The following is a 24,204-nucleotide window of genomic DNA, read 5'->3' on the forward strand; positions in this document are numbered from 1 at the left end:
TGAAACAAAATCCACCACTTACAACTACATTTAGGCACTGTTCGGAGAAGACAGACGTTGTATACAAGGTGGGGCCCACATAGTAAGTTCTGTATTTTCCTCAGAGCAACTAAAGAAATCCATGTCCCCTTACTTCATTAAGGGCACACATTCTTGCTATTGAGCCGATGTTGTTGGTGATGGTGATCAAAGTCGCTCTGGCAAGGTCCTCTTTACTCACAGCCTCTCGCTTCTCCTTGCTCATCATGTTTCCAAAGCTGTGATGGAAAAAAAAATAAGTAACTGGTTCCTAAACCAAAGGTAAAACAGCGTAACAGAACTTAATGTTACTTTACTAAGATAAAAGTAACTTTCAGGGCAACACTGTTCAAATCTTCGAACTTTTATTACAAAATAACAGAACATCTGCTCAAAAAGAAACACAACTTCAAGAATTCATTCAAGCATTCTGAATGAGCAAATGGCCTTCCCTGAGGTTTCTATGAAATCCAGCTTTGACACCAGGTTCAGCCTGCAATGGGGAGACCCAAGTTCGATTCCTGGGTTGGGAAGATCCCCTGGAGGAGGTGGGGGAAGGCATGCCAACCCACTCCAGTATTCTTACGTAGCCTGGCGGGTTGCAGTCCATGGGGTTGCAAAGAGTTGGACCCGACTGAGCAACTAAGCACACACATTAAGATCCCCTGAAGGCACCATGCTCCTTCTGAAACCAGGCTTAATTCCAGGAACACGCCTCAATTAGCAATCCGCTCCCAACTGGAGAGCTGTTCCACTCAGCTGAATGGTCACATTCACATCTAGCAAATTGCTTTATCTGAGCAAAGCAAAGTACAGACAGCTGAGTCCCTGAGTAAGAGTTTCCAATTTCCCTAGAAGATCAAGTATTTCAAAGTACCTGATGAGCACAGAGAGAAGTCACTCAGTCATGTCTGACTCTTTACGACCCCATGGACTGTAGCCTACCAGGTTCCTCCATCCATGGGATTTTTCAGGCAAGAGTACTGGAGTGGGTTGCCATTTCCTTCTCCAGGGGATCTTCCTGACCCAGGGATCGAACCCAGGTCTCCCACACTGCAGGCAGACACTTTACCATCTGAGCCACCAGGGAAGCCTGATGAACAAAACTGATACATAAATAACTATGACTTGATCACAAACCTAACCAATCAGAAAAGGGATCTTATCATTGACCAAATGTTACAAACACAGAAAGTGAAATCTACAGAATTTACAAAATACCTAAAATTAGTAAACAAGCAAGTATACAAGTGCCTTTTCTTAGTATTAAAAGCCTTGCACCCAGACTTCCCTGGTGGTACAGTGGATAAGAATCCGCCTGACAATGCAGAGGCCACGGGCTCCACCCCTGGTCCAGGAAGATCCCATAAGCCAAATCTTATTAAATATTAAAAATGTTTATTAAAATATTAAACTTATTAAACATTTAAAAATGGTGATCATCATTAGTCATCATTAAAATACAAATCAAAATGAGACTTCCTTGTACACCTGTTAAGGCAGTTAAAACCCAAAAGATACATGTTGTATATCAATACAATGGAATGTTATTCAAATAAAAGGAACAAAGTACTGATTTATGCTACAACATGGATGAACATTGAAAATGTTACGCTAAGTTAAAGAAGCCAGTCACAAACCACTTGTATGATGCCATATAGAGACAAAAAACAGACTAGTGTTTACCAGGAACTATGGGAAGAGGGAGGGAATGGGGAGAGCTAATGGAAACAAGGTTTCTTTCTGGGATGATGGAAATATTCCAAAATTACATTACAAAGATGACTGCAAAATTCTATAAATATACTAGAAACTACTAAATTGTACACTTTAAACAGCTGACTTCATAGTATGCAAAGCTATTTAAAGAGTAAAAAACAGACCCAATACTTAATATTTCCATATTATTTTAAAATTTTGATTGGAGTATATATAATTGATTTACAATACTGTGTTAGTTTCAGATGTACAGCAAAGTCAGTTTGTTATACAAACACACATATCTACTTTTTTAGATTCTTTTTCCATATAGGACATTACAGAGTACTGAGTAGAGTTCCCTGTGCTATACAGTAGGTCCTTACCAGTTGTCTATTTTATGTATAGTAGTGTGTATGTATCAATCCCAATCTTTCAATTTATCCCCTCCCTCCTCCTACCGCCGCCCCCCATCATAACGTTGTTTATTTCCTACATCTGCAACTCTGTTTTGGTTTTGTAGGTAAGTTCATTTGTAGCTTTTTTTTAAGATTCTACATGTAAGAAATATCATGTATTTGTTCTTCTCTGACTGACTGACCTCAGCATGAGACTCTCTAGGTCCATCCATGTTACTGCAAATGATTTTGTTCTTTTTTATGGCTGATAACATTCCATTGTACATCCTGTATTTCTTGGAGCACACACGCCCCCTTCCCTTACCTTGAAGCCACAGCCCAGCCTGGCAGTCCAAACCTCTCATAGTCCCCTCCATAAATGTCTCGCACTAGTTTATCCACTTTGGTGCTATCTCCACGTGATGCCATTTCCAGAGCTTCTTCAAATGTGGTACAACCAGTAAGAAGACAGCAAAGGCCAAAAAAAGTTCCTCCTCCAAGACTGTGATTAAAAACAAACATAGTACTGAAACATTTTTCAACATAAGAAGAGGAAAGTAGAATTTATGAACTGAAAACCATGTTTATGTATCAATCCAAGCTTGCCCCCATCTCCATCATGCAGATGCCACTAGCAGAAAACAAGTCTGTGAAAAGATAAGAACAAAGCGCCTAATAGACACTTTGAGGATAACATATTCACATAAGCCAACAAAGTGGCAAAACACAGGGCCCACCTCATGTTCCCAATGTGGGCTGGGCACCTGCTGGGTACCAGGAGCCTCAGGTACAGATCAGCCCACCAGGGCCATGGTGGCACCTCTTTCTACAAGCCCCACATCATCCTCATCCAAGAGTCTTATCATCCAGGGTCTTTAGCCCCCTCTACCCTACTAGAACTCCTCCACAAATGTTTTCTCTCTCAAAATTATTCCTTTCTTTCTTTAACTCACACATGTTTGAAACTTGTTTATCCCAATCTCCAGCTCCTGTTTTTCAAGTGATCGCTAATCCTTAAACCAAAAAGTATTTATATTCATCTGCCACCTAATCCTCCCTTTCACCTACCTTCCCCCAATTATCTTTCCACTGCTCAGTACCTCAACTTCTAGATCTCACAACATCCCCTAGCTATATATGTGTATGTATACATGTAAAATCTAGACCAGTTTCAAAGGTTGGATCTTACCTTGCCCTCTCCCTATAAATGCCACCTAGTAGCTTTGGTTACTTTATGATATAGACACAGCATATACTATCTGAGGACAGGGACCATGGGCACAATGAGGCTGATGAGATATTTTGTAAAACTATGGCAATGAAACTTCAGGATTAGAGATTAAAGAAAAGTAGATCATGAAATCGTAATTTTCAAAGAGTAACAATATTTGCTTGCATACTCCCATAGAAATATACCTTTCACATAATTTTAACAAGTTCTTGAAGATGTACTGATACACAATCCTGGAAAACTCAGTTTTAAGCCATTATGATATCAAGAATAAACAATGACCTGTATATAAAAGACCTACCTGGTACCTGTGACCCTCTTATAATTATCTTTGGAATATACTGCTAAGATGCTAACCCCAGAGCCAATGTTCACCAGCAGCAGGGGGTATGGATTTTTCAAATCAAATGGTAACTTCTGACATTTCTCACAATCAGCAGGGTTTTCAAAGTAATAGCACTGTGACCGTCCATTGAATCCAACTGAGTCAATATATAAAATTCCTTTTATTAAGCAATCTAGTTCATCAAGTTTGCAAAGCTGAAGATCACCTATCTGTAATGAAATAAAAATATATGCAGATTTTTTAACAAGCCAAACAGCAATAAAAATTCCATTTAATAAGGCATCTTCTTTACATAAGACAAACCATAAAAGTGCTCATTGATGTGTATTATTTGTGCATTCTTTATAGAACAGATCACAACAAACTATGGAAAATTCTTACAAGAGATGGAAATACCAGACCACCCAACCTGCCTCTTGAGAAATGTGTATACAGGTCAAGAATCAACAGTTAGAATTGGACATGGAACAACAAACTGGTTCCAAATAGGAAAAGGAGTATGGCAAGGCTCTGTATTGTCACCCTACTTATTTAACTTATATGCACAGTACATCATGAGAAACACTGGACTGGATGAAGCACAAGCTGGAATCAAGACTGCTAGGAGAAATATCAATAACCTCAGTTATGCAGATGACACCACCCTTATGGCAGAAAGCGAAGAACTAAAGAGCCTCTTGATGAAAGTGAAAGAGGAGAGTGAGAAAGTTGGCTTAAAAGTCAACATTCAGAAAACTAAGATCATGGCATCCGGTCACATCACTTCATGGCAAAGAGATGGGCAAATAATGAAAACAGTGACAGACTTTATTTTGGGGGGCTCAAAAATCACTGCAGATGGTGACTGCAGCCATGAAATTAAAAGATGCTTGCTTGCTCCCTGGAATAAAAGTCATGACCAACCTAGACAGCTTATTAAAAAGCAGAGACATTACTTTGCCAAAAAGGTCCGTCTAGTAAAAGCTACAGTTTTTCCAGTAGTCATGTATGGATGTGAGAGTTGGACTATATACAGAAAGCTGAGCACCAAAGAATTGATGCTTTTGAACTGTAGTGTTGAGAGTCCCTTGGACTGCAAGGAGACCCAACCAGTCCATCCTAGAGGAAATCAGTCCTGAATATTCATTGAAAGGACTGATGCTGAAGCTGAAACTCCAATAGTTTGGCCACCTTATGCAAAGAACTGACTCATTGGAAAAGACCCGGATGCTGGGAAAGATTGAAGGCAGGAGAAGGGGATGACAGAGGATACAATGGTTGGATGGCATCACCGACTCAATGGACATGAGTTAGAGTAAACTCCAGGAGTTAGTGAGCAGGACAGGGAGGCCTGGCGTGCTGCAGTCCATGGGGTCGCAAAGAGTCGGACATGACTGAGTCACTGAACTGAACTGCACAACAGATCTGCTTTTGTTGTCTGGAGACAACAAATATAGGGAAGGACTGACAAGATTCCTGCTCGCACAGATCCAATACACTCTACCTATAAACCACCATAGGAGCTGAAGAAATGTGCCAAAAACCAAGCAGAAATCAAGATACCTGTTACAGGGACCACAGGGCAGGAGCACAGCTAAGGCCACAGTCCCATCAGAAATCAAATCCTAAGAAATCTAAGACGCAAGGACCTAGAAACACATGGTGCGAGCAACAAGCACTCTTAACATCTGCCTTTCAAAGACTACCTTCAAGGCTACACAGCAGTATTAAAGTAGGCCACAATTTGTATTAATAACAACCAGCCAAAGGACTGAAAGTGGCCAGGGGACTTCCCCGGTATCCAGTGGTTAAGATTCCACCTCCCAACACAGGGGGCCCAGGTCCAATCCCTGGTCATGGCATTAAGATCCCACATGCCACACAGTGTGGACAAAAAAACAAAGGACTGAAAGTGTCCAATAAGAAAGTAAAATATTTCACTATTTAAACTGGTGATAACCTGCAGGGGGTGGAGGGAGTTCAGCACAATCAAAAGTTAAAAGTGTCATCTTTTAGTCATAAGATCACACAGTTGAGAATTCACCACTCAAATTAAGCCTTCTTAATAAAAATTCCAGATACTGGAGTCCCTGTGATAGAGGCAAATAACGTTACTGTTGTCTGCTTTATGATCTAAATGACTGCATGTAAATAATTACTGGATGTTGTCCATAAAAAGGACAAAAGAAGCAATGAAACCACCACTAGAAAGGAACGTTATTTGTACTGTGGGTGTATAAGTAAAATAAGTCTTTCTTGGGCCATAAATACATAAATAAGTGCTATCGACTTAACTTCATTTAAATAATTCCGAAAGAATGATTAAATTATTATTCATATTATGGAACACTGTATAGTAATTAAGAATGAAGAGGATCCTTATGCGCATTTGTTTTTCTCTTGGGCATGCTATGCAGTGTGTGGGATCTTAGCCCCCCAACTAGGGACAGAACTCACGCCCTGCGCAGTCGAAGTGTGAAGTCTTAACTACTGGACACCACCAGGGAAATCCCAAGAATGAAGAGGATCTTTACTCAGTTAAGATGAAGTGGGAAGAACTCCAAGACAAGTCAAAAAAAGTAAGTAAGCTGAGAAATATTTTATAAAATATGATTCAATCTGCCTATCTTTAAAACCACGTTTAGATGCCCATGTGTATGTCATACACAGTCATGCACAGAAAAACAAAAAAGATACACAAACCTTTAACAGTGGTAACTTTGGATAGATGATATAAACTTTCACTTTTTACTTATGAACGTCTACCCCAACCTTCAAACAAATGCTACCAGCATATCTATTCAAATATGCAACAAAGATGCCTCAACTCCATAAAACAACTATTTCTGTTTACAACCAAGTTTAGCCCTGTTAAGTCCTCCCACTTTAATTCAACTCTTGTTTGATTACATTTATATTCAATTTATTCTGATCCAGAGGAGATGGAAGTTAACAGGTAACTTTATTTTAATCCTTAATTAATCCCTAATTAAGAATATTAAGCCACTCCTCTGATAAAACCCAAACCCTTGAAAATGTTCATCGTTGTCCTTATTTCATCTGCTCATGCCCTCCCTGTCACAATGAATTCAATTTTGACTTCCTGACACTTGAATCTCAAGTGTCAGCATTTTCATTTCAAAGCTAAATTGTTTTACACTAGTGGCCTAACTGAAAACAAAGTAGTTTTCTGCCACTGTATGCTAAGACCTCCTTTTATCTTTCCCGTCCTGTTGTGCCATTATTCCTAATGAATCTCAGCCTAATTGACATAGTTATATGTCTAATACATAGGTTATTTCATCAAATTACTCATAATGTAGGTGTTAAGTACCAACAAGAAAACTCAACACAAGGAAATCTGATTCACATTAAAAAAGAGACAGGATAAACTCCATATTATTAGAAATATTTCACTGTGGTTTATTAAATAATCATCACTCCCAATGCACAAGCAGGATTTGTAAGGCATTTCATTTTCATACAGCTTTCAAGAACAGCACTGATGCATACAGATTAGAAACCCCAATAGCCTAGGAGGCAACTGAGGTCTAAAATCTACTCTGCCTCTCTCCTTGGATCACCACACAACCTCTGCTGGTGGTTTAGTTGCTAAGTCACATCTGACTCTAGTGACCCCATGGACTGCAGCCTGCCAGGCTCCTCTGTCCATGAGATTCTCCAGGCAAGAATACCTGAATGGGTTGCCATTTCCTCCTCCAGGGGATCTTCCGGACCCAGGGATTGAACCCGGGTCTCCTGCATTGTAGGCAGATTCTTTACCAACTAAGCTATGAGGGAAGCCCTTATTCTCTCTGAATGGTTTTTTAATATGCTCCAAAGGCACCTCTCTAGGTTAGAGAAATATGTAGGTTTTCTTCTTTCAGTCAGTTCAGTCGCTCAGTCGTGTCTAACTCTGCGACCCCATGGACTGCAGCACAACAGGCTTCCCCATCCATCAACAACTGCTGGAGCTTGCTCAAACTTATGTCCATCGAGGTGGTGATCCCTATCAGTTTCACCCTATCAGTTACAATCCAGAGTCCACTACGACCTCAAAGGAAGGGGACCTCCTCTCCTCCTGCCATCTTCCCATTAACTCACAGGTAGAAAAGAAACCACGAAAAATTCAAGCAAAACCTCATTTTAAAAATTCATGTCAATCCTATATTATGATTATACTCAGGTTATGGGAGAAAGAAGATAGAGGACAAAGAAAGAGGTCACAAATACACAATGACACTCAAGCGGGGGGATGGATGAAAAATAACATAAGCAAAGACAGAATCTCTGCAATAACATCTTCATTGGTGGCATAAAAACCATGGTCACTGAAGATATTTTAAATCTACACTGCACCCTGAAGATCAGAGTCAAATTCATTTATCAATTCTCCCATCTATTCCCACATCCACCCTCAAAAGACCTAGCCTCAAGCCCTTACAGACACTTACTGAATGAAAACAAAATCAAGTGCCCACTGGCACTCCCCCTAGTGTCTGGACTCCTGGTAACAAGCATGCAGCTCAGGACACGTCAAAAAGCATTAAACAGAATGGTGCTTCCCCAGTGGCTCAGTCGGTAAAAAATCCGCCTGGAATGCAGAAGACCTGGGATGGGAAGATCCCCTGGAGGAGAGCATGGCAACCCACTCCAATATCCTTGCCAGGAGAATCTGAAAGGACAGAGGAGCCTGGCGGGCTGCAGTCCATGGGTTGCTAAGAGTCAGACACAACTGAGCAACTAAGCACAGAGACCACTGTCAACATCTCTGACTAGCCCTGAGGCCTGGAAAAAGCACTGCTTTGGACCCGAGCTCCTCATATTTCTAAATAGTAAAACTGCCAAGAAACAATTAAGGAGGTTAAGAAAACATATGTGGTAGATAAGACTGGAAACAACTTTATAACTTGAAATGACATTAATTTTTTAAAATTATTTTTCAATTTAGTTGTTCAAAACAATGATATTAGCTCCTCACTGGTAGTTCCGTACTCTGCTTATTACAATTTTATTGTTTTTTCATACTAAAATAACAACAAAATGCTATGCTTTCAGTGGTTCTGATTCTCAACTCACCTGAATTGGGCAAAAAGTAAACTATACAACAATCTCTAAATGGCAATTCCTATCACTAATCTTAATTTGACTCAAGAAAATTCAAATTCCATTAGAGATGGAAACAATTCCACCACTTGCTATTGGTATTATTTTTAACAATAAATTACCATAAATTGTATATAAGCTAAAAAATGCATACTGTGAGAAAATCCTGCTCAAATTTGTACGCTCCACCTCCAGTGGCACAAAAGACAGTGTGGAGACTCGAGAAGTTTTTATCTCTGCCCATTTGAATAAAAGCAGGCATGTCATGAGTGGGAAAGCGTATAAAGTGCAGATTGCCTTTGCGTCCACACAGAGTCAGGTCCTTCAGCTCCAGGTGCACGTCCCGAATACCAGTGGACCCATAAGCCACATTGGAGGTCAGGTACTTCCGAATGCTTTTAAGACTTTCCACTTCTTCCTCTTCTTCTTCAGCAGTGATGTCTTTGGGTTCAAAATAAACCAGCTTGACCAGGGTTCCACCAATATCCAAGCCAAACCAAGGAAAAACTAAATGAGGAAAGGAAAAAGAAAAGTCAAAACAGCTTTTCTCTCCTTGAAAACTAAATTCACACTTATTAACCATTTCATACCCTGAGGTTTCCAAGAACCATACAAAATATAAACAAAAAGATCTGGGGGAGAAGAAATATGATTGTCTGATCTGGAAGCAAATCTATTTAAAAAAAAAACACACAAACATCGAAAAGAAAAATATCACAGTGATAGCCAACCCAACTTATGGGCAGAGGAAATTCCAAATCCTGTGTAACATATACGCTCCACCGGTCAATGTCAATCAATCAGGGTTAAATGGCCATCAATAGAACAGGTATTTCAAAGTTAAGACCCAAATTTGTTGTTCAGTCGCTAAGTTGTGTCCAGCTCTTCTGTGAGTCCATGGCCAGGCTCCTCTGTCTATGGGATTTCCCAGGCAAGAATACTGGAGAGGGTTGCTGTTTCCTTCTCCAGGGGATCTTCCTGATCCAGGAATCAAACTCGCATCTCCTACGTTGGTAAGGTGGATTCTTTACCAGTGACTCAAATATCCATCTCCAAAAATCCACCCCAAGACTCCCCTGAAGGTTCAGTGGTTAAGACTCCCATGATTCCAATGCAGGGGGTGCAGGCTCAAGCCCCGATCGGGGAACTAGGATCCCATGTGCCATGCAGCACAGCATCCCAAAAAAAACTATCCCCAAAAAAATGCCTTAAGGAGACTGGATCAAGATAAAACCGCATTAGCTATACACGTCTTCTCCTCCCATCTTAAATCCTAGAAATGACTAAAGACAGATGTATTGATTTTCTAAAGTAATTCTGAGAAACAAGAAGTGACACTATCACCAGAACTAAGCTGACAGAGGCAGTAACTGTCCAGAACGCTCAAGAGAAAAACGCTATTAAAATGGGGAGCAGCTATGAAGGTGGGGGAAGCAGAGGGGTGCTCCATTCAAGGTGTCAATGGGGTAGCTGCCATGGGGAAACAGAAGCAGGCTCTGGTGCAGTTGTAAGTCATATGGCAGGAAAATGCATTTGGCACAGCTGCACAGGCCAGTCACTCCCCTCCTCGACCTCCAAGGAGGCAAATTCTTCACTGAGCACAGGCACTTGAGCTCAACAGTCAGTATGGCATCCACACAGCTACTACCACCCAGAAGCGGGGAGCCCTACATCTGGCCACACTCCCCATCTCTCCCCTACAATCCATCCTGACGGACGAGTAAGCTCACAGTGCACCCACTGACAGAACAGCATTCCTTAAACCAGAGACTATCACTCTACAAACCAGATTACCAAAAGGGGAATCAACACCACAAAAACAAGACACTAACATCTGAAGAAACAGTTGCAGGAACAAAGAGGAGGCTTTAAAAGAATCATAAATATTGACCAAGGTAAAAGGAGATTTCTTCCATGAAAAATAAGCTATTGTAAATCAATTATACATCAATAAAAAAATTAATTTTAAAAATGAATAAGCTGCTATAAAGAAAAATTAGAAATTAATTGCCAAGTATGGTTTTGGCTGCAAGAATCTACACGTGTGATAAAAGAACACAGAACTAAATACACATTCACAAAAGAGCTAAGGTAAAACTGGTCCCATCTAAATAAGGTCTGTGGTATCAATGTTAATCTCCTAGTTGGGGGTGGAGGGTTGCTGTTTTGTCGCTGTCATGCCCAACTCTTCGCGACCACACGGACTGCAGCATGCCAGGCTTCCCTGTCCTTCACCATCTCCCAGAGCTTGCTCAAACGCATGTACATTGAGTCAGTGATGCCATCCAATCATCTCGGCCTCTGTTGTCTCTTTCTCTTCCTACCTTCAATCTTTTCCAGCATCAGGGTCTTTTCTAATGAATCAACTCTTCGCATCAGGTGGCCAAAGTATGGAGATTTAGCATCAGTCCTTCCAATGAGTATTCAAGGTTTGATTTCTTTTAGGATTGACTGGTTAGACCTCTGTGCAGTCCAAGGGAATCTCGAGAGTCTTCTCCAACACCACAGTTCAAAAGCATCAATTCTTTGGTGCTCAGACTTCATTATGGTGCGACTCTCACATCCATACATGACTACTAGATGACTACTAGCTCTGACTAGATGTACCTTTGTCAGCAATGTCTCGGCTTTTTAATACACTTTCTAAGTCTGTCATAGCTTTTCTTCCAAGGAGCAAGCATCTTTTAATTTCATGGCTGCAGTCACCATCTGCAGTGATTTTGGAGCCCAAGAAAATAAAAGTCTGTCATTATTTCCCTTGTTTCCCCATCTATCTGCCATGAAGTGAAGGAACCGGATGCCATGAGCTTAGTTTTCTGAATGTTGAGTTTTAAGCCAAGTTTTTCACTCTTCTCTTTCACTTTCTTCAAGAGGTCTTTTAGTTCCTCTTCACTTTTTGCCGTAAGGGTGGTATCATCTGCATATCTGAGGTTATTGATATTTCTCTCAGCAATGCTGATTCCAGTTTATGCTTCATCCAACCCAGCCTTTTGCATGATATATGAAGCTTTCAAAACCAAAAAAGGATTCTGGGGGGTGGTAACAATACACTTAAGGTAATAATAAGAATAAATAAGAAAGTAGCTCAGTCGTGTCCAACTCTTTGCAACCCCGTGGACTTGTATAGTCCATGGAATTCTCCAGGCCAGAATACTGGAGTAGGTAGCCTTTCCTTTCTCCAGAGGATCTTCCCAACTCAGGGATCGAACCCAGGTCTCCCACATTGCAGGTGGATTCTTTACCTCCTGAGCTACAAGTAACTCTCAAAAACAGGGTAAGTGGGGATATCCCTGGTGGTTCAGTGGCTAAGACTCCAGGCTCCAATGCAGGGGGCCCGGGTTTGAACCCTGGTCCTGTGTGGGAACTAGATCCCACACGCCACAACTAAGACTTTGCAAGTGGCAACTAAGACCCAACACAGCCAAATAACTAAATACTTACTTTAAAAAAAAAAAAAAGGCTGAGTGAAAAAAATTCTCCGCAAATATATGAGTCCATTTATATGAAACGCTAGAAAATGCAAACTAACCCTTTCTGCATCTGATAGAAAGCCAATCACTGGCTTAGGGAAGGAGAGAGGGAAGGACTGTACAGGGGTAGGAGAAAACTCTCTGTGATAACCCAAATCTTAACTGTTGGGGGCAAGAGGGGAGGTTTATGGCCATATATATCTATCAAAATGCACGGAACTGTACACTTCAAGTGGATATAATTATATGTAAATTATATTCAATAAAGACAACTTTTATAACAGAAAAGTTAAAATATTTACTTCCAAAATAAAGTTCAACAGATACATTTAATAACAAAAAAGATGCAGAAAAAAACAAATGGGAAACAAATTCTCCCAAAATGCCTCAAGTATGAAAGAAAGGTAGATATATAAAACACAGAACCAGAAAGCCAACATCTATGTTTTAGGAGTTCTAGAAACTTTCTGGGGGGATTAAGGGAAGATTTACAGTGACATCTTATTGAAATTTCAGGACATCCTAAAAACTCCCAAAGGAAAAAAGTGAACTCCTACAAAGATACATAGACCACATGACGGTAAAATTAGACTTCACATCAGTAACACAGACACTAGATGACAACAGAACACTAGCAAAGTTATAAGGAAAGAATTTGAAACTCACATTCAGTCAAATCAGCTCTCAAATGGGAGTACAAGATAAAGACAATTCCACGCATAAAAGAGCTCAACATTTACTATTCAAAGACCTTCTCTAAAACAGTTAGTAGATATACTCCAATATAATATTTTAAATCACCCAAGATGATATGAGTTATAAGGAACAATGATAAGCACAGGAAGCAATACGTGCTGACTTTTAGGAAAATAAGCAACATGGAACTAAAATACTTACATGATTTCAACAGAGGAAGTCGAAGAGGGAAGAGAAAGGAGAGGGAAGCCAAAGCAAGCAGCAGCTCAGTCTTGTGGGGGAACAGAAGATATAAATTCTGATTATTTCTAGACAAGAATAAAGAAGTGATGGTTTAAATGTGTTAAAAATTTACAGGCAACTCCAGAAGAAGAGAAAATGAACATATGACCTTCAAACAACTAGGGGGAAAAAAATCAGTTCAAAAACAAAGAGAATTCAACTATATGCTTACATAAAAAAAGACATCTAAAATAAGATAATACAAATAGGTTGAAGGTAAACAAACAGTAAAACACTCACAATGGAGTCCCATAAGGAGGAGCTGGATGCTTTCAGATGAAAATGACATTCAGTCAAAAATGAGTAAATCAAAATCTTAAGCACCTCACTAGAGCAGCTGACTTATATTTAGGAAACATGATATAGTAAAAGTCAAACCTCATGTTTCAAGACCAACAATGCATTTATCAAGGGCTCACAGTATAAGGGGTGCCCCTCCAAACAGTGGTCTACCATCCCTAAACTCACCTGCAATCACATATTCACTGACTAAAGCAGTAAGCAGAGTCATCAGCCCCATGCTTTGTCACATTTATACAGCTGAATTCGGGTAAGCAAAACAAATGCCTGGACAGTGTTACTCCACTCTTATCAAGCAAATATTAACAGAAAGCAAATACAATACTAGAAGTCTACAAAGCATTCAAAACAAAAAGCATTATAAGGGGACAAAAAGAAATTGTCAAGTGCATATAAAAGTATAATTCATATGACCCTGACATATGATTCAAAAAATATTAAAAACAAGAAATTATCAAATCTACAAATCAGCAGATCTAAAATTCCAAATAACAAAACCACACACACTTTCCACAATACCTCAAAATTAGAAATTAAGGGGACTTCTCTGGTGGTCCAATAACTAAGAATCCACCTTGCAATGCAGGGATGAGGGTTCAATCCCTGGTTGGGGAACAAAGATTCCACATGCCACAGAGCAATTAAGCCCACACGCCACAATGAAGACCCGACACAGCCAAATAAATAAATATTTTCTTAAAAAGAAATGAACCCAACAGACACAAAGAAATAAGTCTATCCACCTGGAAATCTTCAAACTCACTTCTATTAATTCTGAGATTGAAGATGAAATCAAAACAAAATGTGTTTTTAAATGAATGACAACAAGAACACTATGTGTCAAAAAGAATAGGGTATCTACCCAAGGTGGAACTCAGATGAAAACTTCTAGCCTTAGATATCAAATGTATTCAAAATATGGAAGTCTAAATGAAAGAGAATGTCACATACAATTTGAAATGCTAGAAAAATAAAACAGACCCAAAATAAGCAGAAGAAAGTTATTAAAGATGAAAGCAAGAAGCAAATGTAATTAGAAAAACATCATTGTGAACAAAGCCACAACAGAGCTAATCAGTAAAATCAAGCTTTGAAAAAGCCATTAAACAAACAAATTTCTGCTAAGTATATCCAAGAAAAAGAAGATATAGCTTTTCTTTAGACCAAAAAAAAAGTCAAGGAAGATGAATGTACATAACCAGAAATTGTACAAATAAGCCAACTTACAAATATGTAACAGTGAATTTAAAATGTACCATAAACAAAGGATTAGCGAGAAAAAATGAATACAAAGAGAGACTCAAAATGAAGTAGAAAACTCAGTCCAAAGCACTAAAAATTTTTAAAAGGTCAAAAATCTACCACACAAACAACAACAAAAAAGTACCAGGCCCTGACAGTTTCCAGGCAAACCACTAACAGCTCCTGGGGCACACACACAAACAAATCTAGAAAGATTCTCAAGTCATTCTAGCCTCATCAAAACTAGAAAAGAAGTGTCCCACAACACAAATGCAAAAACATTGAAGTATTAAACAACAGAATCCAGTTGTGCAGTAAAAGTAATACACCATGGCCAAAAGGGATTCTTCTCTGGAAGGCAAGGACGACGGTTTTCACAATTAAAATTCCACTTAAGGAGGCTTGCTTACATTAGTACATTGAAGGAGAAAAACTATGATTATCTCAATAAGACTCCATAAAATAAAAATTATGATAAATCAATTAAGCCAACAGAATTTAAAAATTTTTAACTGGACACACCAAAAAAACACACATATCAATAGCTTTTCCTATATAAGCAAAATCCAGCAAGAAAACAATATGAAAAAAATGCCATGCATAAAAACATAAAATATTTAGAAATAAATACTAAAATAATGAAAAAATGTCATGCATACACAAAACCCACAAAGTATTTAGAAATAAATACTAAAACATGTACGACTATTATTAAAATGGTATACTGAAAGACATAATAATGGGAAGACATACCATATTCCAGAAAGGAAAACTTAAATACTATTAAACACCAATTCTCCCCCAAATTAATCTAACAATGTCAATGCAATTCTAAAGAGAACACTGCGGCTGACTCCCCAGCAGCCATTCACCTCAGCTGCAGGGAGTCATGATTACTTCTTTTTTTAAATACCCACAGAAACTCCATTCCCAGTGATGAGGGACTGCCCTGACTGGAAGAATAAAAAGTTTCTCCAATCATGAAAACAACGTTAGGTATGACTGAAGCAAGGAGATTCAATTCCTGTTTTCCTACTAATAGCACCATTCTTTAAGCATCAACTTTAAGACGATGCCAACCTTGTGGATAGCAAAGACACAGCACTCTACTAACAAACATATCTCATCAACAGCACTGGAATCTGAAGTTTTGGACATATCTAACACCAATGGTCTTTCGATTGCAAGGCTTAAAACAAATTAAGTCTTTTTCCCCTTTCCTTAGATTAAAACGTTGAAACATTAGTTTACAGCTATTATGTTTTAAATGATCATCTATTAATAGCCAAGCACTTCACTGCATGAACTTATTTAATGTTTACAATAACCATGCAAGGTAATCACCCCACTTTACTTTCAGTTAGGAAACAAGCACAAAGGAAGGAGCCCAGGGTCACGGTCAAGAAAAGGAAAAGGTGGGACTCAAGCCCAGATTTCCTAAATCCTTTAACAAGTATCTTTTAACCAGTATCTATACAAACCTAAGAGCACAAAACACGTATTTTGGGGTTAATTTTTTTTTAAGTAAAAAGTAGTTTAAAAAAATACACATAATTTAGGAAAAGAGGACCAACAATCTATAAGAAAAAGTAAGGAGTCTTAGTTCATATCCTTATTCACTGGTTTCAGACTGCACTGGTTTCTGGATTTTCCATTATACTACTAATCGCACCATTTACATACCCATAAGAACTGAAAGACAATGAAAGACATGGGAGGTCCATTAGAAGCATGCGCTCTGATAATCTCTCAGGCCATACATTCCATTATTTCTAAACATTCAGCCTATCAAAGGGGGGTTAGATTCTTGTCAATGACTGAGAGACTGCCCCATATACTATAACATAACTGGAATTCTCATTCAAAAATTATGTATTTCTGGCAAGAAAAGACATGGGAAAAGTAGCTCTTGCTATGCCATCACACTCCTCATCTCTTAAATGAAGGCCTATTTTATCACTTTCAATTTTCACAGATATTTGAGTCTGTTTTCAGCCTTCAGCATATTTTATGATATATTTCCTCCAAGGCACTCTGTCTAGACAAAGTGCACTTGACTTAGGATACTTTCCTAAAAAGAATTTAAACTTTCTCTCACAAATCTATGTAAAATCATCATTAGCACTCTGATAATAGGTGCCAACAACTGAAATGCTTTCCAACGAGAAATATATGATTTATAAAAGTGTGCGTTTTTCAACATTATGAACTACATCTTTACCAGACCACACATGGTTAAGACACTGCAAACCCAAACCCCTACGCTGCTCTAAGCAGAAAGCTTTGGCCTCAGATTAAAAGATAGACCTCAAAAGTATTCCCAAAATAGTTTAACTCAGGGACCAGATACTTATAAAATACTATCTACTATAAAACCAGCAGACTCAATAATAAATTTTACATTCAAGAAGTATGAATAACAAAACCTAATAGCCAACTAAAAACTGCAAGATAGCTTTCACCTTTAGAAAGCAAACTTTAAGCCATTATAAAGGACTTTCACATCTTAGTCTACCTTGCTGACAAAAACAGAGAAAAAACATTGAGAAAGAAGTGTTTAAAGTTACGAAATTCATACCCCCAAGTTATAAACCTGAAAAGAGCTCACAAGGTTACAAATTTAAGCCCAAAGAACCTCAATACCTTTTTTTTTAATGTATTTATTTTTGGCTGCGCTGGGTCTTCCTTGCTGCTTGAGGGCTTTCTCTAGTTGCTGCAAGAGGGGACTACTCTCTAGTTGCAGCGCCTGCTTCTCACTGTGGTGGCATCTCTCGTTGTGGAGCACAGGCTCTAGGGCACACAGGTTTAGCTGCCCTGCAGCATGTGAAATCTTCCCAGGACCAGGGATCAAACCCCTGTTCTCTGCACTGGCAGGGAGATTCTTAAGCACTACACCACCAGGGAAATCCCTCAATCAATGACCAGTCAATGAACTTCCCTGGTGGTCCAGTGGTTAAGAATCACCTTGCAATGCCAGGGATGCAGGTTCTATCCCTGGTGGAGGAACTAAGATCCCACACACCACAGAGCAACTGAGCCAGAGTACAGCAACTACCCAGCCCATGCCACAACTAGACAGTTCACGTACCACAAGGGAAGACACTCGTGCCGCAATTAAGACCAGATGCAGGCAAATTTAATTTTTTTTAAAAAAAAAGCATCCTCTCCAACTGTCCCTCAAAAATGGGCTACAAAGAAATAGAAATCTAACTTTTTTCCTGAGCTCCTGGTGGTGGCCCTTTCTAATTCCCTAACTGAAGATGAAACACTGCACCAGATAAAAGGCAGCCTCACAGGACCCAAGCACCAGTTTCATTCTGACAACACTGATGTTCCCTCAAATACCAAGGAAAAGCTAACTATTTTCTAGATTAGTACTATCAAGCTACAAACAAAAGCTTTATTTTCTAGACTAATGGAGGTTAAGGACATTCAATAATTGGTATGAGTTCAAAATCAGCACGTCAGGAAGCTTTCCTTGGAGTGCTGAAACATGCTTCACATGCTTAAACATCACCTTCCAAGATCCAGCTCATCCCAACACTGCCAAAAAGCACTGTGATCCCCAAGTTCCACACACCTCCTGAACATCTGCTGTACATCTGGGGCTCCAGATTAAAACGTATGTTCTCTTGTTACATTTGTCAAAATAGCACATTTTACTGTATGTAATTATGCCTCAATAAAATTTTTTAAATTGGAGCTTCCCTGGTGGCTAAGTGGCAAAGAATCCACCTATCAATGCAAGAGACACGGTTTGAACCCTGACCCGGGAAGACCCCATATGCCTTGGAGCAACTAAAGTCCGCGTGCCAAAACTACTGAGCCTGCGCTCTAAGGAGCCAAAACTACTGAAGCCTGAGCACCCTAGAGTCCCTGCTTCTCAACAAGAGAAACCATGGCAGTAAGAAACCTGTGCACCACAATGAGAGTAGCCCTTTCCTGCTGTAACTAGTGAAAACCCCATGCAGCAATGAAGACCCAGCACAACCAAAATAAACTTAAAAAAATAAAATTTTAAAAATTAAAAGATGTTCTTGGACCTCTCTGCAGATCAGAGTTTTTGTTTTTTAGCTTCTGAGTGATTTCACCGCTACTCTGGATTATATCGCCTGTACCTTCCAAGATGGGGAAAGTCCAAGAAACACCAGGTCTGACGTCAGACACCCACAACTAGAATCAAAACACAGCTCCCTTACTAACTCTCTATATGGCCTTGGACCAAGGGAAAATTTTTGAGCCTGTTTCCTCATCTGGAAACTGGAGATCACAAATACCCATCTCAGAGAATAACTGCAAGACTCAAAAGAATGTTTATAAAGCATTTGGCACAGCGTTTAATATAAACACCTAAGTATTATGTTACTATCATTAGCATCTTTGTTTCCATCATTTTAAACCAATCTTTATATTTCTCTCAGACCTATGAAAGGAAATGGCAACCCACTCCATTACTCTTTGCCTGGAAAATCCCATGGATGGAGGAGCCTGGTAGGCTGCAGTCCACGGGGTTGCTAAGAGTCGGACACAACTGAGTGACTTCACTTTCACTTTTCACTTTCATGCATTGGAGAAGGAAATGGCAACCCACTCCAGTATTCTTGTCTGGAGAGGCCCAGGGATGAAGGAGCTTGGTGGGCTGCCACCTATGGGGTCACAGAGTCGGTCACGACTTAGCAGCAGCAGCAGACTTATGAAACACACACCAACTAATCTAAAATGTTCAAAGAACTTCTTTAGACACACACACACCTAGCCATCTCTCTAATGACTGCGATGTGTGGTGTTAAGTCTGAGACAAGGACAGATTTGGGAATCACACTGCTCTAGGGAACATGTGTGGCAGAACATGACTATAGTCAGGGTTCATAATTCCTAAGATAAACCAAACAGCTCTTTCTAATTTCTAATAACAACTAGCCTCCTATACCTTTAGGTAAGCAGAATGAGGTTTCCAAACAAAAGAAAGGTGGCACCACCCTATACCTAATTTTAGTAAAACTTACAAAGATCTCACCTTTATTGAATTGTCTCAAAGTTAATACCAAAGCATAACTCTTGAAGGGATCAGCAGTTAATACAGCTAACTGGTGTGAAGTGAAGTCAAAGTCACTCAGTCATGTCCCCATGAACTATAGCCCACCAGGCTCCTCTGTCCATGGAATTCTCCTGGCAGGAATACTGGAGTGGATTGCCATTCCCTTCTCTAGGGCATCTTCCCGACTCAGGGATCAAACCTGCATCCCCTGTGTCTCCTGCGTTGGCGAGCAGGTTCTTTACCACTAAGCCACCTGGGAAAGCCCTTAATGAACTCACTAGTCCTTATAAAAATCATGAAAAGCCATCTCTCAGATAACGAGACCTAAAGAAATAGACAAGATATTGTTTTTCCTTCCATTTGTTCTTTCTGTACTGTCCAGTAGTACACCTGTTAGCGGACTTCCCTTGTGGCTCAGCTGGTAAAGAATCCGCCTGCAACGCAGAGACCTGGGTTCAATCCCTGGATTGGGAAGATCCCCTGGAGAATGGAAAGAATACCCACCCCAGTATTCTGGCCCAGAGAATTCCACAGACGTCCACGGAGTCACAAGGAGTTTTTTAAAGCTTTCAGAAGAGTACATGAAAAATATTTTTAGAGTGCCTGACTTGTGGCAAACACCCAAATTACAATACTTACTTAGAATCTTTAAAGTCAACAGTCACAAAGAGCTGGCTGCCTGGCTGCGATTATTTGCTGAATCTCTGGAATTAAGGCAGTTCAAAACCATGAAGGAGTTTTGCATCACTTAAAAATCAGGTGCTTCTCCAACTGACAAACAACTAATCTCAAAAATATACAAGCAACTTATGCAGCTCAACTCCAGAAAAATAAACGACCCAATCAAAAAATGGGCCAAAGAACTAAATAGACATTTCTCCAAAGAAGACATACGGATGGCTAACAAACACATGAAAAGATGCTCAACATCACTCATTATTAGAGAAATGCAAATCAAAACCACAATGAGGTACCACTTCACACCAGTCAGAATGGCTGCGATCCAAAAATCTGCAAGCAATAAATGCTGGAGAGGGTGTGGAGAAAAGGGAACCCTCCTACACTGTTGGTGGGAATGCAAACTAGTACAGCCACTATGGAGAACAGTGTGGAGATTCCTTAAAAAATTGCAAATAGAACTACCTTATGACCCAGCAATCCCACTTCTGGGCATACACACCGAGGAAACCAGAATTGAAAGAGACACATGTACCCCAATGTTCATCGCAGCACTGTTTATAATAGCCAGGACATGGAAACAACCTAGATGTCCATCAGCAGATGGATGGATAAGAAAGCTGTGGTACATATACACAATGGAGTATTACTCAGCCGTTAAAAAGAATTCATTTGAATCAGTTCTGTTGAGATGGATGAAACTGGAGCCGATTATACAGAGTGAAGTAAGCCAGAAAGAAAAACACCAATACAGTATACTAACACATATATATGGAATTTAGGAAGATGGCAATGACGACCCTGTATGCAAGACAGGGAAAGAGACACAGATGTGTATAACGGACTTTTGGACTCAGAGGGAGAGGGAGAGGGTGGGATGATTTGGGAGAATGACATTCTAACATGTATACTATCATGTGAATTGAATCGCCAGTCTATGTCTGACGCAGGATGCAGCATGCTTGGGGCTGGTGCATGGGGATGACCCAGAAAGATGTTATGGGGAGGGAGCTGGGAGGGGGGTTCATGTTTGAGAATGCATGTAAGAATTAAAGATTTTAAAATTTAAAAAAAAAAAAAAACAGTAAATCTTTCTATCCAATAAAGCAAATCTTTCCACCTCAAAAAAAAAAAAAAAAAAAATCAGGTGCTTCTCAACACCAGGCTCTAAAAATGGCATAGGCTGAGAGTAGATAATCTCTTTTCTTTCTTTCAACAACACAGGGAAAAGACAAAAGAACCGAAAACTCTCAAACTTTTCATAGCCAACTAGACCTGCATTTAATATTTAATCATCCAAATCACAGAAGAGTAAAGCAAATGGGTTGTTGGGCTGAGGTACTATCCAATAAAGACTGAAGTACTATCCAATAAAGACATACTGCCACTTTCTCACTCTCAAATTCTGCATTTTAAACAAGCTGGTTTCCTGAAAGAGTATCAAGACAGTGGATATTTTCGAGAGTTGCAATGGCTGCTTGATAGAGGACTTGAACTGAAGACCCGTAAAGAGGAAAAAATATATATATATATGTGTGTGTGTGTATACATATATATATATATGAACTAGATCACAAAGCAGAAAAAGAGACGTTATAATAAAACAGGGAAACCGATTCTTTGATAAAGGCATGTGCAATCGCCTAGACGATATTCAGGAAGATGTCTTTTTCCCTCAAAATAAAAATTCCCTAAAAAGCCCAGAATGCTACAGTACTGAATTATGAACATCGGCAATGAGATGGTAAGAAAATAGAGAGAGATCTGGATGAGAGAAGACCCGAATTCTCATGGGAAGAAAAGCAGCCAAAGCTTACCGCACAGAACACGGGATCCAGTTTTAGGCTTGCAACAACTCAACCATCTCCCTTGAGCCCAAAATCTCCAGATAAAAAGGATGTAACGTCTTGGAGAGACATTGGTGATTCAAACAACTCGGGGGTGGGGGGAAGGGAGGTGGTGAAGAGAGTCAAAAAGCAGCCTTCTCGAGGAAAAAAATCATGTGATTCTCGGACAAAGAATGCACAAGGAGCTAAGAACCGGAGAAAAGGTCCTGAGAAAAGATGCTCCACTCGGACAACTGAGAAGCAGAAGAGCGAACCACTGCACAAAAAGGGCGGACGGAGCCGAACACGAGGCCCGCGTGTTCGGGGGACCTGAGGCCTGCAGCCTCAAGCACCAACTGGGACCACCGTGCGGGGGCACTGTCTCCGCGCCGGCGCGCGCGGGAAAAACGGCGGCCGGGCCGGAAGGGGGCAGGGCGAGGCGCGAAGGCGCCCCGCCGGGCACTTACGCGGCCGCTTCTTCTTGAGGCTTTCGACGCGCTGACGGGAGGCCGAGGTAGCGCCGCTGTAGGAGCCTGGCCGATCCCGCCTTACGCCCTCCGCCGAAGGCGAGGCCGAAGGCGAGGCCGAAGCCGAGGCCCCGACGGCAGGAGCTGACGCGCTGTTCGCCCGGCGCCGCAGTGGCTCCCGCCGCCGCCCATCGGGGCCCCCGGGCACCGGCTCCCGGGCCGACGAGGCAGAGGTGGCGGCGGCCCTGCCGTGGCGCTCCATGGGTGCGGCAAGCCAACCGGCTCCCATCCGCAGCAGCCACCGCTGCCGCCCGAGCCAGCCCCCCAGCGCTGGTCCCCTCTTCGCCTCCTCCGCGGCAAGCCAGTCGGAGCAAAAGAGCACCTTCGCCAGGCCGCCTCTTCCGTTGCGCCAACGCGCAGCAAGCCAATCCAAGCTGGTTGGGGGCGGCCCGACGGCCTCCTGTCCAATCGGCTCTCTGACTCGAGGCGAATCGACCGCGCCTCCGTCCAATGAAAAGCTCCCAGGACGGGGCGGTGCAGAGGACGGCGGGGGAGGGGATCCTAGCTGGGTGGAGGTGGAGAGCGGTGTTGCAGAGCCGAGCGTGGTGGTGCCGCCGCCCAATGGACAAGTGGGTGGAGGGGCCTGCACCTTCTTCCAGCCGCTGCACGCTCCTGAGCTAGTGCACAGGTCGGCGCTCCGGTCCCCGGAACTCTCCCGGGAGCCGCCTCGCGCCCCGAGCCGCACCCCGCTGCTGCGCCCTGTCGTCTCGGCTTGCCCCTCCCCTAAGCCCAGCAGTGTCCCGCAAGGTCTGGTCGCAGGTGTTAGCGAACGAAAGGGCTTGAACCGCGGCTGAGCTTAGCTTTTGTCCTGATTCTACCGCTGCAGTCTAGACCACCAGTCCTTCGCGCTCTGTTTAACCGCCACCCCCTCCCCCAGCACTCCCACTGGCGGGTTTGAGTAAATAGCCCTCCATTTCTCCTGCGTTAGAGACTGTTCCCAGTACCAGAAGGAATGAAAGGACTGGGGTTGGTATCCATGGCAACTGGAAGAAAGAGGGGGTTATAAATCCTTCACCACCCTCCTGTAGTGAAGGAGGGAGGGTGTGGGAGCCAGGAAGTACGGTTGGCTTTTGTATGAAATCTGGACCCTCTTTCTGTGTGGTGTGCCCTGCGGGACGTAGAAGGGTTTGATGGTCGCCTCGGGGCCTGGGTTGTTGGGGATTTTTAGTTGGTTTTTTGTTTTTTGAATCATCACCTTTTGGGGGGCGAGAACGTGGTTCACCTCCAGCCCTGAGATACTCACCTGAGATACTGAAGGGCCATCCAAGCAGCTCTTCTCCCATAGGTTGCCCACACCTGAAATGATCCACAACGCTGTTTCCCCTAGGCACCCCGTCAAGTTTAGTGGAATCTGGCTCACTAATTATAT

The 24,204-nt window shown here is 41.3% G+C and overlaps 2 protein-coding genes across 6 annotated transcripts in view; one reads left to right on the plus strand and one right to left on the minus strand.

The window, feature by feature from the left end:
* RNF24 (ring finger protein 24) overlaps positions 1 to 5,573 on the plus strand; it is a 130,461-nt gene extending 124,888 nt beyond the window's left edge. The window contains exon 8 of the transcript XR_011248198.1: positions 4,040 to 5,573. The gene's annotated coding sequence lies outside the window, so the exon portion shown is untranslated. The remainder of the gene's footprint in view (positions 1 to 4,039) is intronic.
* PANK2 (pantothenate kinase 2) overlaps positions 1 to 23,205 on the minus strand; it is a 30,011-nt gene extending 6,806 nt beyond the window's left edge. Inside the window, exons 1-6 of one of the 5 annotated variants that reach the window (XM_069548059.1) lie at positions 22,300 to 22,672; positions 13,144 to 13,213; positions 8,931 to 9,283; positions 3,647 to 3,900; positions 2,440 to 2,616; positions 134 to 257 (exon numbers count right to left, since the gene is read on the minus strand). In XM_069548059.1, the coding sequence (XP_069404160.1) occupies positions 134 to 257; positions 2,440 to 2,616; positions 3,647 to 3,900; positions 8,931 to 9,038 (663 nt within the window). In that variant the 5' untranslated portion in view covers positions 9,039 to 9,283; positions 13,144 to 13,213; positions 22,300 to 22,672. Of the gene's footprint in view, positions 1 to 22; positions 258 to 2,439; positions 2,617 to 3,646; positions 3,901 to 8,930; positions 9,284 to 13,143; positions 13,247 to 22,299; positions 22,673 to 22,775 lie in introns of those variants that run through there. The other 4 variants (XR_011248197.1, XM_069548056.1, XM_069548057.1 and 1 more) reach the window with 4 other exon arrangements.
* Between the last annotated feature and the right edge of the window lie 999 nt (positions 23,206 to 24,204).

Source organism: Ovis canadensis, chromosome 13, assembly GCF_042477335.2.
Source record: "Ovis canadensis isolate MfBH-ARS-UI-01 breed Bighorn chromosome 13, ARS-UI_OviCan_v2, whole genome shotgun sequence".
Classification (NCBI taxonomy): domain Eukaryota; kingdom Metazoa; phylum Chordata; class Mammalia; order Artiodactyla; family Bovidae; genus Ovis; species Ovis canadensis.